The 14,499-nt window shown below is 44.4% G+C and overlaps 1 protein-coding gene across 2 annotated transcripts in view; it reads left to right on the top strand.

The window, feature by feature from the left end:
- Positions 1–323: 323 nt before the first annotated feature.
- GARS1 (glycyl-tRNA synthetase 1) overlaps positions 324–14,499 on the top strand; it is a 29,123-nt gene continuing 14,947 nt past the window's right edge. Inside the window, exons 1-8 of one of the 2 annotated variants that reach the window (XM_075492273.1) lie at positions 324–634; positions 4,317–4,418; positions 7,351–7,453; positions 8,578–8,719; positions 9,733–9,821; positions 11,258–11,334; positions 13,085–13,230; positions 14,285–14,434. In XM_075492273.1, coding sequence (XP_075348388.1) covers positions 461–634; positions 4,317–4,418; positions 7,351–7,453; positions 8,578–8,719; positions 9,733–9,821; positions 11,258–11,334; positions 13,085–13,230; positions 14,285–14,434 — 983 coding nt within the window. In that variant the 5' untranslated portion in view covers positions 324–460. The remainder of the gene's footprint in view (positions 635–4,316; positions 4,419–7,350; positions 7,454–8,577; positions 8,720–9,732; positions 9,822–11,257; positions 11,335–13,084; positions 13,231–14,284; positions 14,435–14,499) is intronic. The other variant, XM_075492275.1, reaches the window with a different exon arrangement.

The following is a 14,499-nucleotide window of genomic DNA, read 5'->3' as shown; positions in this document are numbered from 1 at the left end:
CCCAGCCCCACGCACGCCCGTGGATGGGGTCAGCATCACCCCTGTCCCACGCACACCCGTGGATGGGGTCAACATCACCCCTGTCCCACGCACACCCATGGGGGGGGGGACAGGACACGACCCACACAGACAGTACCTCCCCGGCGCACGCGCACTCCGGGGCGCGGGGGGGGCGGTGTTCTCGCGCAGCCCGCGCACGCGCAGCCCGGCCGAGGAGCGCGGGTGGCGGCGGGGGGGTGTGTGTGTGTGTGTGTGTGCGTGACGCGCGCGTTCCCGCGCGCCCCCTACCGGCCCGCCGCCGCCCTACCGCGCCGTGCCGAATCTGCGGCGGGGAGGGCGGAGCCGGCGCCGCGGCGGCCGCTGCCCGTGCGGAAAGTGCGGCGGCGGGGCGCGGGCCGGCTTTACGCCGGGCGGGATTTCATCATGCGGGGGGGGGCAGGGCGGCGCGCCGCGCCTCTCCATGCCGCTGCCGCCCCGTAGCGTCCTGCCCGCCCTGCTGCGCCGCCTGCGCCGCCTCGCCTGCCTGCCCGCCGCCGCCGCGCTCCGCTCCCGGCCCGCCCTGGCCGCGACCCCCATGGACGGTCCGCAAGCCGAGGCGCTGCTCGCGCCCCTCCGGCAGGCGGTGCGGCACCAGGTAACCCGCCTCGGCCCGGCGGAGGGGGCGACCCCCGACTGAGGGGAGTCCCGCTGAGGCGGGTGGCGCTTGAGGGGGGGACGGCCGCCGGGGAGGGCCCGCCTGAGGAGGGGTCCCGGCTGGAGGACGGGGGTCTCGCTGAGGGGGTCGGGTGTGTGACAGACATGCCCGGAGCTCCGGGCCCGCGGCGGCCGGCCGGTGCCTCGGCTCGGGTCTGTGGGGAGGTGTCCCCCGTCCCCCCAGCCCCGAGCCCTGCCGGGCTGCGTGGGGTGTGCTCCGGGGGGGGGGGGGGTTTGCCCCTCGCCCTGCGGAGTGAATGCAGCGCTTCCCCTCAGCCCCACAGGGCCCTGCTTGCGACCCTTCCGGTCCGTGCTCGGGGGCACTGCGGGCTTCAGTGGAGAGGGTCCCTGCAGGTTTGCCCGGGGCTTCTGGCCAGCGTCGGTTCCCTTGGGTGCGGGGTCTGCAGGTGCCTCCCCTCGGGTGGGTCGTGCTCTACCCCAGAGAAGTGGGCTGACAGGGAGTGCGTGGGTGGCTGCCTATGTAGGTTTCCCGTAGATTGCCCTTTCCCCTCCCCGTCGTGATGGTTGTGTTAGAGCTGTCTTGCAGAACTGGATCTGTACGTCGGTCTACCTGGCTTTCCTCTCCTGGGCTTGATGTGTCTTCTGTGCCCAAGCTAGGGCTGACTTTGCCATGCTTTTAGGGCCCCGCAGCTTCATGTTTTCTTCGTAAAACAGCCTGCATAGGTTTCCTCATCCAATAGGGTCATGCGATGACTTTTCTTTAGAGCTGAGTTTGTGTTGGATGTTGGAGGTAAATGATATTCTTTAGAGTTGCATATTTGCCTGATGCAGTAAGGAATATTAATTCCTTTGCACATTTTCCATGTCATCATTCATGTTTGTCTAGATACATAGCTGTCTCCTATTAGCTGGGACTGCATCGCATTCTCTTTCCATGTCTTTCACAGATGAAGCTATTGTCTTTAGCTTCCTTCTTACCTGAGAAGGATTCGGTTGTCTTTTTATTTCCTAAGTGAATTTTGTTCTTGGTTCCCTTGCTGTGTACCTTACTGGCAGTGGAGCCTGCTCGCAGCTCATGGAAGTTCCTCTTCCTCCCTGCTTTAGCAGCAAGACCTATGCGTGTGGGTTCCCTGCATGCCTCCTTTAAGTGGCTGAATCCATAGTCTTCTGCTTAGCTGCACACATAGCTACGTGTGTGTCCCCTGTATGTGTAGATTTGTGTGTGTATTTTCCCATTAAATGAGTGGATTTATGACCCTCTAATTATACCAGCACTTCAATGAGTTTTTATTATGAGTCATTGCACAGCATAATGCCTTGGCAAGAGAGCTCCTTGTAAATAAAATGATGATCTCTAGAACTAGCCAATTTATTTGTTTTAAAATCCCCTATCTTGGATGCTGTTATTTGCCTTTAAAGTATCAAGGCACCTCTTCTTTCTGGCTGCCTGTGGGATTGAAACAGGAGTGCGGGGTGCCAAGGAAACGTTTGCGGGTAAATTTGTATAGCTGGGACCACGGCTATTGTGTCGTACAGCTGACAGTAGTAATTCAGTGAGATCTTTGCACAAGAGGAAAGGGAGGGAGTAACGAAGATTGGGTAGTTGATACCTTACGATGCAGAGGACCCTGTCTGTCAGCTTGTGGAGAAGCGGTTTAATTAAACCTAAGGGACTCTTAACCTATGGAGAGGAAAGTGAGCAGCGTATCTTCCTGCAGCAGTGCCTGATGCAATAAGCTGCCGTGATCCAGGGGTGGATCCCTCTCTGCTTTACTGGTCTATGGGACAAAGCTGCAGCAAAATTTGCCACATCGAGTGCTGCTGTGCACTCCTCCTCTGGGTTGGGCTCGAGCTCGTAGCTTTAATTAGATTGAGTCCTGTCAGCGAACATAATTATTTGCTTCGGTTGTGTTTTGTTTTGTTTTTTTTCCTCCTTGCGTATGTCTGAGTGCTCCTTTACTTATAGATCAGGACAAAGAGTTGCTGTATGCTGCTTTTAGATGCTCAGCAATGAGCAGGGTGATAGCTCTGTTGAGTCAGCAGTAGCTGCTTTTGTGCTACCTTGATATTTTTCCACTGCCGACCCCCTAACTCAACAAAGGCAATTTGGACTTACTACTTTAAAAGAAAAAAAAAGATCAGATCCCTCCCTCTGCCACGTTACCCAGGAATGGCAGTTGAAGTCCTCAGCCCTAGAGTGAAACTTTCATGTTTTGGTATAACTAGTTAACAGGAAGAAAACAGGAGATTTGTTCTGTTCTTGTAGCCAACGGGGTTAGGGAGCCTGACAGGATGCTTATTTTTCTTTCTTTTCTTTGTGTGTGTTTGTTTTAATGCAGTCTTTTGAGTCTTCCTCCTTTTATTAATAAAATTAGCCTTTGAACCCCGTAGTCTCTGAAGCACTTTTAGCTTTTCTAATCTGATTACTGAATGGCAATCTGTGTATTGTCTTCTCTTTGGTTTCTCAGTTGCCTGTAATAGTAATGTCAGAAAAGCTCAGAATTTATGAAAAAGCTGGTCTTGTGGAAATGTTATAATCTCTTTGGATTGTGGGTTTTTTATTTATTTTTCTTTTTGTTTAATGGAGAAGTGCAAGATGCAAGAAAAATGCTGAACTTGGAGCTTCCCATTCTTAGAACATCCCACTTGAGAAGGCATTAACATCTATGTGCTTTTTCCTCCTGGGTCAGTTCCTTTGTTCTTCTCAGTAATTCAAGATAGACCTTGGTTTTGGCTGAAGAAGAGTGGACTGAAAGGAAGACTTTTAATTAATTTATCTCCAAGAGCAAGCTGGGCATGACTCCTGAGGATCATGTTCAGAACAGCATGCTGTTGAGTATTTAGGGGTTGAGCACTTCCCTAGGATGAAAGAGGAGAATCGTCCTCACAGGGCAGACACACCTTTGTGGAACCATAACAAGGTGATGTTGGTTTGACTCGGGTCAAGACCTTGGTGTAAGCCCACTGCAGGGTTTTGCTGCTCTGAAATATTTAGGCATTGGGCGTGGTTTTTTGTGCGTGTTTTGATATCCTCCCCTCCCTCCCCCCCCTTTCCTAAAGTTACTGGACAGGTTTTAAAAACAATAACTATTTTTACAGGTAATGCAATGCCTTGTTTGCTTAGACGTTAGACTAAAAATGTCTGTCTTCTATGAGACCTTCTTCTAAAAATCTATGTGCTTATTGGCCACTTTTGAACAGATTTGATAGAGGAAAAGAAGTCTAAAATGGTCATAAATTTTGAAGAAAAGGGAAAGGGTAGAAGGAAGAGAAGCCTTTTTACCAAGAAAGAGAGCACAAAGCCTATATAAACCATCTGAGAATCCACATCCTCAAAAGAGAAAGTGAGGATTTGTGGAAATCTGCCATGAAGTGGTGCATACAGGAGTGTGTTTGCACACTGAGATTTAAGAACACGTCTGGGATTTAACAATAGTGTGGGGGGTTGAATTTCTGTAATGTTTAGTTTTGCTAACTCTCAAATGCATAAGTGTTTCTCACTTCTACCAGTTGAAGCAGCCTCTTGAGACCTGCGTGAAGAGTGGGGAGGCAGGACAAAACCCTCCTTTTGGATTGCTAGGGAAGCTCAAAGAAGGAGAGTTCTCATCTATGGCATTCAAAGAAAGAATCTATATCTTGTGGTTTTTGTCTCCTTCTTCTAGGGAGAACTGGTAAGGAAGCTGAAGGAAGAGAAAGCTCCCCAGGTGGATATAGACAAAGCTGTAGCAGAGCTCAAAGCTCGGAAGAGGATTCTAGAAGCGAAGGTGAGTCTGGAAATTAAATTTGAGTTTCACAGTTTTGTCTGAAAAGCCTTGAAATCTCTACTTAATGCTTTTTTACAGTATTGATTTGGGCTAGTCATAGCAGGGTGGATTGTTTGAATCACTTCTGGAATAGTTTGCAAGTTTCCAACTAGTGGCAGTTTCATTCTTTATCTGTTACATTAATATGTTAGCATTAAATCACAGTGTGCGAAAAAATAAATGAGTTCACATTGTTCATAGTCAAGGCTGAAATTCAGTGTATATGTCGCTAATCTTCGTTTACTGTATAGATCTTTTTTGTGCACAGTGAGAGGACATGCTGTTCACTGTAGTGAGTTTCATCTTCAGATTCTTTGTGCAGCATTTAAATTCCCAGATTGGCATAGAACATGTTTCTTTAGAAACCATTTTCTTTGCTACTGTTTAAACAAAGTTTTTGGAGATGTTTCAAATAGCCTATGGTTTTCTTCAGCCTTAAAGAGAGGAATGTATTGAAATTGTGCCCCCTTTTTCAAATGCGATGTGCTCTGAAAAGTCTTTCTGCAAATGAAATGATGGAACTTCAAGTTTGGTTTGTCTCTAGATCAATAAACAAGTAAAAAATACACTTCCTTATCCTGCAGGCTTCCTTCCCCTTCTCAGACTGAAACAACAAAAAAACACCTGAAGCATAAAAGCAGTCAGGTTGTGCAGATTCACCCAGGAAACTGCAAGGTTCTTTCTAATTTGTATTTCATTTAAAAATGATTGTAGTTGTGCTTTGGTGGTACTCTTAAAAATAAATGAATAAATAAATACACCACTGCTTGCAACTAAGGTACTGTGAGAATGTGAGCATACCTAAATCGAAACCAGTTGACCCTATTTGTCCTACAGAGTCATGTGAGGCGAACAGTTAGCGCTCTCTGTCAGGTGTGGTATTATGACTACCTGTTTGCATACACTTCACCCAAGTAAAAATATGTCATTTTTACTTAGTATTCAGCATAGAACTGTGCTTTGAAACCATTGCACGAAACCTGGGTTGATAGCTAGGTGGTCCTGGAGTAAATAGTTTCTAAATGTTTTCCCAATTCTGTTTCCCAGCCCTTGGAAGCTTGATGTAGAGAGATGTAGCAAGGAAGGTTAGGAGTCTTGGTATCCCTTTGGGCCCCACCTTTCTGTTGGAAGAGTGCCTGTAGGATGCAGTGTAGAGCCGTGCTTTCCAGTTACACAGTTTGTGTGGGCTGTATCCCCGTCAGTGCAAGAGTGACCTTGGAAATGCAGCATCTGCCCTTGTGAGTGCAGCGCTCCAATATAGTCTTTCTTGACAGTGTTTCCAGCAATGCATCACAGTTGCTTGCAACTTTTGCAGAAGGCAGCAGTGTGAATGCTCGTTAGCTTGAGCAACTGCTGGTACAGTTTTCAAGCCCCGTGATTCGTACTTAAAGATAGCAGAGTGGCTCTGAATTTGAAGCTTTGAACAGGGCAGAGCAGTTGAGTGTTTAACATTCCTTGGCTTTATGTCCTCAAAGCATATCTTAAGTCAGCAGATGATTGTGCTCATATACAGGGTCTTTCTTCCCCTGAAGGCTAACACAGGCACTTTTCTGCCTTCTATTTATGAATACATTTATGTTTATGAATGTATGCCAGATAGAAGAGACTGTTTCTTTGACTTCTGCACCAGTTCATTAACTGTTCTTTTTATGTGGTAGAAGAGGGACTCTACAGAATTCTGTACCTACTCCAGTTACTCTTGAGCTGCTGGCCATTTCTCACTGCCAGTTCAGAACTGGGCCGTGTCACTGTTGCTCTCCTCCTGTCCATCTCTGGGCAAAAGCCATCCTTTCTCTAAGAAACCCTGGTCATTGTGAAATAGGATTCTATGTTTTTAGGCAGAGAGCGCCAAATTGATTCCCTTTCCGTGCTTTAAAAGTACTGTTCTGGTGCTTGCTCTGATGTGTGCTCTCTGTCTTTGACTCTTTCTGTCCCTTGTGCAAAGTTACTCCTTGGCTTATGCTAATTCATGGGAGCAGCAGAGGTACAGTGCTTTTAAAATTAGACCATGTTTATTTGTCTTTATAGATGCTAAAAAAAGAAAAGTTTGAAATTATTGGTCATACAATACTTTTTGTTACCAAGGCTGTTCAAAATGATAGTGTTAGCCACTTAGGAGGATCTGAATTAATTTATTGAACTTCTTGGCTTAACTCAGCTTTAATTATCAAAATGTCTTTGTTGAAGAAAATCTTTCAAGTCTGTTGACTTCATTAATGGAGTTGGTTGCAAAAATCATAGGTTTTCAGATAAAATTGTGAGTTTGGTCTAAAACATTTTCACAGAATTTAGTCAGGGCATTTAGGCACTCTGTAACTAAATTTTCTGAGTGCAGGGGTCCATATTTGTGAAAGGCTACATTTTGCAAATAGATATTCTTTGTACAAGTAGCTAAATACACACCTTTGGCAGAGCACAAGGATGATGGTGTTCATAATCTTCATAGTCAAAATTCTTTCACGTGAGGAACACTTTATTGAAAGCTTCACGTATACTGAGAGTTAGATGTTTGTAGTCTGAGCTAGTCACTTTAAGCTCTTTTTTATAGTCGGGAGAGGGAAATAGGTCAGAACAAATGCGTTAGAAATTGCCATTTCTCTCCACCGATTGTAAGGAAAGCTGAGAATAACTAGCTCAGACTTAGTTGTCTGAAAGTTAGGGCAGATGAGTCTACCTGGAGTGTCTAAAGTGCTGCGTTCAGACAATCGTGTTCATAATTGAGCGCTTGAATCTCAGTGTAACCATTCCTCTTTGGAAAATGAGCATGTTGGCAGGATACCTTTGCTTCAAAATGGTCTTTACAGACTTTTGACTCATAGTGGCGGATGGAGAAGATTTGTCCTCCTGCCAGAAACTGGAGCTATTAACTGTTTTTGGTTTGCTTGAATTACAGGAGCTGGCCTTACAGCCCAAAGATGACATTGTGGACAGAGTTAAAATGGAAGACACCCTGAAAAGGAGGTTTTTCTATGATCAAGCCTTTTCTATTTATGGAGGTACAGATTTGAAGAAATACACGTTTTAATCCCTTTAGGCTAATGTTCTGGTCTTTCTAGCTGTGTGAAATGCTGTAGTTTTGCAATGTTATATTCGTGCAACATAAAACAATTTTTTTTTGAAGTTGGCTTTAAACTGTCCTGCTTGAATCTAAGCCTTTCAAAAGTTTCCCCATTCCTAAAATCTTTGGGTGGGGAGGGGGCTCAAAATTTGTCTTTTGCTTTCTGAATGCAAATGAGTGGACTTTAGGATGCGAGTTCTGAGCATTACATTGTAGAAGATGGTTTCTTTGCAGAGGGGTAGGATGTTTTGGTGTTTAAGGGGGTGATCAGCTTATTTCCTTATAACCATTCATCTATCTGAGCTTTCCTTGGCAAGATAATGCTCAAAACTGCTGTGAACTTTAGAATCTGTTACCTTCATGAACTTTGTCAATGAACTTTATTAACAGATGAACAAACGTGGCTGTTAAACCTCTTCAGATAACTGATTTGAGGCAGCTTGGGGTGGGCAGGGGCAGCACAGTGCCTGTATGGTTACTGCTCTTTCAGCTAAGATACTAAAATAAATACTCTGGGTTGTTTTATTGGCTTTTTCTTTCTTTTTTCATCTTTGTGCCTAAACTAGTGATTGGCAGATATGCTTTATTGCTGACAAAAACATTGCTTTGGCAGGTGCATTATCACTTCTTCAGATTCCTCCTTCAGATAGATTGCTCCCACAAAACTCTCTACAAAATATAATCCATGGGTGGAGGGAGTGTGGCTTTTACAGTTGTTGGTTGCAGGTATTTATCAGTTTCAAGCTTCTACCACTACCTGATGCCCCGGTGCGCTCTGCGACTGAACTGTATTGGTTAGTGTATAGGACAGTGTCTGTCTAGGTGCTTCGTGGAGTTTACTTTCAGCCTTTATGTCATGGGTCTTTATGTAAAAAGCTCTCCACAGTGAGACATATTCCATATTCTGTTCAGCACAGAGAAGCTGATGCTTCATGCTCAGAAAATGATCTCAGGCTTAAATCAACTGATGGAAACACTGAGAAGGGAGGGCATTTCCTCCAAACAACGCAGGTTCATGCAATCTCACACCTAACACATTTTTTTACCTTTTTCTCTTTCCAGGGGTTAGTGGTCTGTATGACTTTGGGCCTGTTGGGTGTGCTTTGAAGAACAACATCATCCAGGCATGGAGACAGCACTTTATTCAGGAAGAGCAAATCCTGGAGATTGACTGTACCATGCTCACACCAGAGCCAGTTCTGAAGTAAATATGGGTCTCTCTTTCTGCAGCATGTAATTTCTGGTCATAGTTGCTTTTTACGGTCTTCTGTAAAATTACCCACAGGGATCTTGAGAGTGGGTCACCCAATTTCATATCCCATTGCAGTGCAAAATAATTAGATTATCAGTGCACAGGTCAGTGTGAGAAGCTGTTGTTGCATAAATCAGGGAGTGGGACTCACGTCTGAGAGTCTAATGTCTTAATGTCTCCTAGCAGTCCCATTAGGCAAGAAATTGCCATTATCCCTTTTTCTAAAAGATCAAGAAGACAAGAAAAAGGATTAGGTGACTTGCCTAAATCTGGGACACCTGGGTCATAGTTTAGGACAGTGGCCAGGTTGCTTGACCATCCTTCCCTCCTCTGTGAAGGGATGGCAATATGCAATATGTTAATTGAGCTCTGAATGCAAATGATGCTTCTGTAGCCCTGGGGATTGAAGCCCTCTTTTTATCCACAGACCAGGTAGAGGGACCGTCTTCCAGGGTGAGAGCATAGTTCAGACTCTGGACCTTTTCACCTCCATGTATCTCCGCTAAGACTACCCACAGGTTTGCTAAATATGTCAGGAGCTTTTGGAATGAGAGTCTGAGCTGAGTCAGCTGCGTTACTTTGTATGGGTCACGGCATAACGGGCAGAAGCTCTCACGGATCACTGGTATAAGATAGTGGGAATCTGTCCACCTGAACTACTGGTTACTCCTCACAACTGCATCTATGTCTTGCTTCGATCACGATGCCATTCCTAAAGGCACTAAGTGTCATCTTAGTGACACATTTTAAGATTTAGATGTATTGATACTTTCTCACAGATCAGATTTTCTGTGGGATGGTACTGCTTAATGTGAATCTATAATCTGAAGCAAGAGTGAGCCTGCACTTTGGGTGCATAGTTTGAAGGACTTCTCTTTGATAATGGTCTGTCCACTGGGATCACACAGTACCCGGGGCTGTCCGGTGGCAGCTTTCATGTTCCTTTTTTGTATCATCTTTTCTAGGACTTCTGGCCATGTAGACAAGTTTGCTGACTTTATGGTGAAAGATGTGAAAAATGGGGAATGTTTTCGTGCTGATCACCTCTTAAAAGGTTTGGTTTTGTTCCAAGGCTAGGTGAGCTTGGGGATTTCTTGGAGTGGTACAAACATGGAAAAAGAGCGTCTTTCTCAAGGAAGGCCAGTTGGTGTAGCTACTTGTGTTTGTAGTTCATTAATCCTACCGTACCAAAGATCCCATAAGTTCTCAGTTCCACCCAAATGTTGTGTTAGATCCTGAACCTTGTTTATAATACTCTGGTGAAAACATAGTTGGGTCACTTTTTATGAAATCCTGTGTCATAACGCCATAAAAGATTACTGTGGTGTCTAAGCTGAGGACTCCCTATATAACAAAGTTCCTGTTCTCTACTGTGTTCTGGTCTTGGTTTTCTTGAGTTTCAGTTGCTTTTTGTTCAGAACTGAGAAATGATATAGTGACGATATGAGGGGACAGAGCGTGCTTTCCCTATGCAAAGGTCAATTACACAGCAGCTGCTGACTTTTGTATACTTAGAACTCAGCTGGCTTTTGGGAATGCTTCAGGCATTTCTTGGGAATAGACTTCAGGCATTTCTTAGGTTTGCAAAGTCCTCACACTTCTTTCTGGTTATTGATTAAAATTTGTTTAAAAAAACAAACAAAAAATCACATGAAGGAGTCTAAATAAGAAACCTATTTGAAAACTTTTTCATGTACAGCTCCATTGTGAAAGGGAGCATTGTTCCACTCTAGATTTAAGTGGGTTGTGCTCTCTAGTTTTCTAGCCTTTCCTTGGAAGTTAAATATGTAGAACAATCTATGTTGGCATTAAAGCTGTGTTCATAATATTCAGTTAGAATTTTTGTTTCATTAAAAAAACCCAAAAGAGGCCCATCTAACCTCTGCCCGCTTTGCACACTGAACAGCATCATAAACAAGAGTGTCCCTGTCTCTTCTGCAGCCCATCACTGGTGAACAGCCACCTGCTGTTACTGCCACTAAAGTCAGATTGCTTTTTTCAAATGAGAGTGGGAAGTCTTGGCATCACTGTCTGCCTTTGTATCTCATGGAGGATGTTGTGCTTTAAAGTGGAATGCAGTCTAACCCTACTGTACCAAGTCAGTACGTGCCTCTGAGTGCGTTTGGATAAAATTAGCCTTGCTGGCTCGGGATCAGACGTTACTTTTAATTTCCAGTCTGTATAGAAAGACAATAAGGAGCAAGGGACTACAAAGCCATTGCTTGGGTTTAGAGGAACGAGTATTGGAAAGAAACTAGATAAGGACCTGTTGTTTTCCTGTGGCGCGCCAGTACAGCAAACTGGTGCAGCTCCTCAGCTGTAGATCAGCATTGCCCTGATGACGTGAGTGGAATTACCCTGATAGACACTAGCAAGACAACTGGTGGACATACAGTTATGCTGGAGGATCCTTCTGATTTGTCTAGCTTTAGATTGGGGTCAGTAATGGGGTTGCAGTATAAACTCACTGCATTCTTTTCTTGCTTACAGCTCACCTGCAAAAGCTTATGTCTGACAAGAAGTGCACAGCAGAGAAAAAGGCAGAAATGGAAAATGTTCTAACACAGGTAGGTGCCTGCATGGGGAGGTGAATGCTTCAGGAATGTGTGTGTAACGGAGGAAGTGCGATGCACCGAGTCCAGAGGCAATGCCCCTTCTGTGTCTCTAAAGATGCTCAGAAGTCTTTACCTCAGAGATTCTTGTAGGCTGTACATATTCCTAAATACCGAAAACTTACTGGTTAACAAATACTGTCAACTTGCACGTTAATCGCATCTCCCTTCTGCTGTTTTGGAGAGTTACTGCTATCATATTAGTCCCTTGAATGTTGGATTGGTAGGGCTGAAGCTCTGTCCTTGGAGCTGGTCTGTTCTGTTCCACTTCACACCCTGGCAAAAAGCCTATTTCTTCTGAATCCCCCCTTTACCTTTGTAAATCCCTCTCTGTGGGATTATGATACAAAGGAACAGAGACGGATGAGAAGTTTTGTCAGGGTTTTTCTGAATCACCTTAGCACTGAATTGGTATGTTTTAAAGTTGTCTCTGCTTTGAAGCACTTGAGATTTGTTCCTCTGTCTCCGGCACCCCGCACAGATTTTTCCTTTGTTGACTGTGAGAATAGTTGGTGCTCCAGGCTGACGTTCCTGAGCAGCTGTACTTGCCTTTATTTTTTTATTTGTTTTTCTTACTTTGTTTTTAATGTGTTTTTCTCATGACTTCTAGGATAAATGCTTCCAGAGTCATGCGTAGAATGAATATTTCCTTTCAGAAAGAGCAACTTTTTTTTTTTCAGTGTATTGCATCATTGGGCAGCTGTCAGTAGGTTTTACACACTACAACCCTGAACTTTGACCATCCTTTAGTGGAAATCCCTCTAGTAATAATCTCTTTGTCTCCTGTCTTGAGTTTTCTCTGATATATGAAGGATCAGGACAATTAATGCTAGAAGCAGCTCATTTGATTTTAAACGTGAGTGTTAATCATTGCTGTACTGTTCAGTATAGATCCTTTATGGTACTTAAGTCTAGAAACAACATTTAACTGTATGTATGCAAAAGGCTAGTACATAAATGCACAAAATAATGCCAGAAATTGCAGCTTTTGTGCGGTTAGGTTACAGTTAGATCTGTTGTTCTACTACTGCTTGATTCCCATCTTCCAGAGGAACAGGAGGGTAGGGTCCTGGAAGGGGCTGACATTTTCCCACTTGTGAAAGCGTCCAGTCATTCCCAAATTGTCTTCAGAGCAAATGGAAAATCTTTCACCAAGAAGCCCTGTGCTGCAGATTTGCTCTATTTAACTAAAATGCAGAACAGCTCTGAAAGAGAGCATCTAATGCATAGCTTGAATATTGTGTTTCGTGCAGCAGAAGAGAAATGAATGCAGACAAAGCACTGCAGAAATTTTAGCTTTCTTCTCTCTCATTGCTGTATTTTTTTCCTTCCCAACACACTGCTCCCCATGTTTTAGCTGAAACTGTTCAAAAGAAGCTACTGGTGGGTGGTGATGCAGTCCCAATGACTTTTCTTCTGTGTTACACCCACGCTTATGCTCAGTGCTTGCATTTCTAGCTAGACTTCAGACTTTCTGTGGTATGACTGAGTCGTGGACCTATATTACTAAACGGGTTTGCAGATGTGCGGTGTATTCTATCATCGGTTCAAACTTTAGCTTGCTTGAAAATTTAGGTTAAAAGGGAATATTTTGGGTGGGTGATTCAGAGCTGTGGATCGTGCTCAGTAGAAGATGAAAAGGACATAATTAATTCCTGTTATCTTGTCTAGTAATTAAAATAATTCTCCTGTGTTTTGATATTAGTTGGACAATTATGGCCAGCAAGAACTTGCAGATCTCTTTGTGAACTACAATGTGAAATCACCTGTCACTGGGAATGACCTGTCCCCTCCTGTTTCTTTCAATCTGATGTTCAAGACCTCCATTGGGCCTGGAGGAAACATGCCTGGGTAGGTACTAATCTCATTCTGCTTACGCTCTCCCTTCTTCATATTCTGCATCACTTGAATAAAAACGAAGTCTCAAAAGGATTGAAATATGCAATTTCTTCTTTGAGTAGCCTTCCCCTGCCTTTCAGTCCCAGTCTTCTCTGGCAGCTTAGTGTTCCTTGTACTCTTGGTGAAAGGTGGGAGAAACAAGGCGCTGTTGCAGAATTACAAAAATATTTGAAGCAGCAGACTATGTGGATCACAGCTATGCCCTTGCTTGTTGGAGTTGTTTCCATAAAGCCACTTAATTTTGGGTCCCCAATTGTCAGTGATTTCATGGCTATAGAGAACCTGCTTCAGTGTACTTGTTTCAGGATGAAGTGACTTAGCAGGGTGGTAGCATCATTTACTAGGTGTTTGGAGTTAGTATGTGAGAATGTGGAGGCTATTGTCTTGAGTTGGGGTCTCCAAAACTAAAACTGAAACCCCTGTTGAAGAGTGGAGAATGATTCTTGCATATGTTCTGGGATGGGATCAGAGATACATGTCGTATGTGTTCTCCAGTGTAGTACATGAAATAGTCTATATAGGTGGTATTCCCTGCAAATCTCAGATCACTGTAGGGGTTGTAGGGGCCTTAAACTAAAGCCACTTCACAGTTCGTGTAACAGCAGAGGTGTAGTCATAGTTTGCCTGCAAAATCCTCGTTCACAAGCAGCCTGGTACATCTCAGGCCTACATAGGAAAGGCAAGGAGGTTCCCTCTGGCCTCCATGATGTAACTGGCCACTGTATTGCATTCAAACATCTCTTTCCGTTCCATGCTTGCATCTCAAAAGCAGCCAAGTAATCCAGTTTACTTTTGGGAGTAACTATGGAGTGCTGTGTTTGAGCTGCAGCTGATGTTTGTTTGTGTTTTTCCCCTCAGTATATTGCTTCATTGTTTTGTGTCTGGAGTTCAAAGACTCAAGAGAAAAAGTACCACCTTTAAGTTTTGTAGTAACTGTTTTTCTTCTCTTGCTGCTTTCCCCACCCTTTTATCTTCCTGAATTTTCCTCTCCCCTGTCTCCTTTCAGCTATCTGAGGCCAGAAACTGCACAGGGAATATTCCTCAACTTCAAACGTCTTCTGGAGTTTAACCAAGGCAAACTGCCTTTTGCTGCTGCCCAGATTGGAAATTCCTTCAGAAATGAAATCTCACCCCGCTCCGGCCTTATCAGAGTGAGGTACTGCAAATTTCCTTTTTCAACAGAAGGGTACCTGGGAGCAGGTAGCACCTTCCTTTTGTTCC

This window comes from Mycteria americana, chromosome 2 (assembly GCF_035582795.1).
Source record: "Mycteria americana isolate JAX WOST 10 ecotype Jacksonville Zoo and Gardens chromosome 2, USCA_MyAme_1.0, whole genome shotgun sequence".
Classification (NCBI taxonomy): Eukaryota; Metazoa; Chordata; class Aves; order Ciconiiformes; family Ciconiidae; genus Mycteria; species Mycteria americana.
The sequence above is the reverse complement of the archived record's forward strand: the minus strand, read 5'-3'. Positions and strand labels throughout refer to the sequence as shown.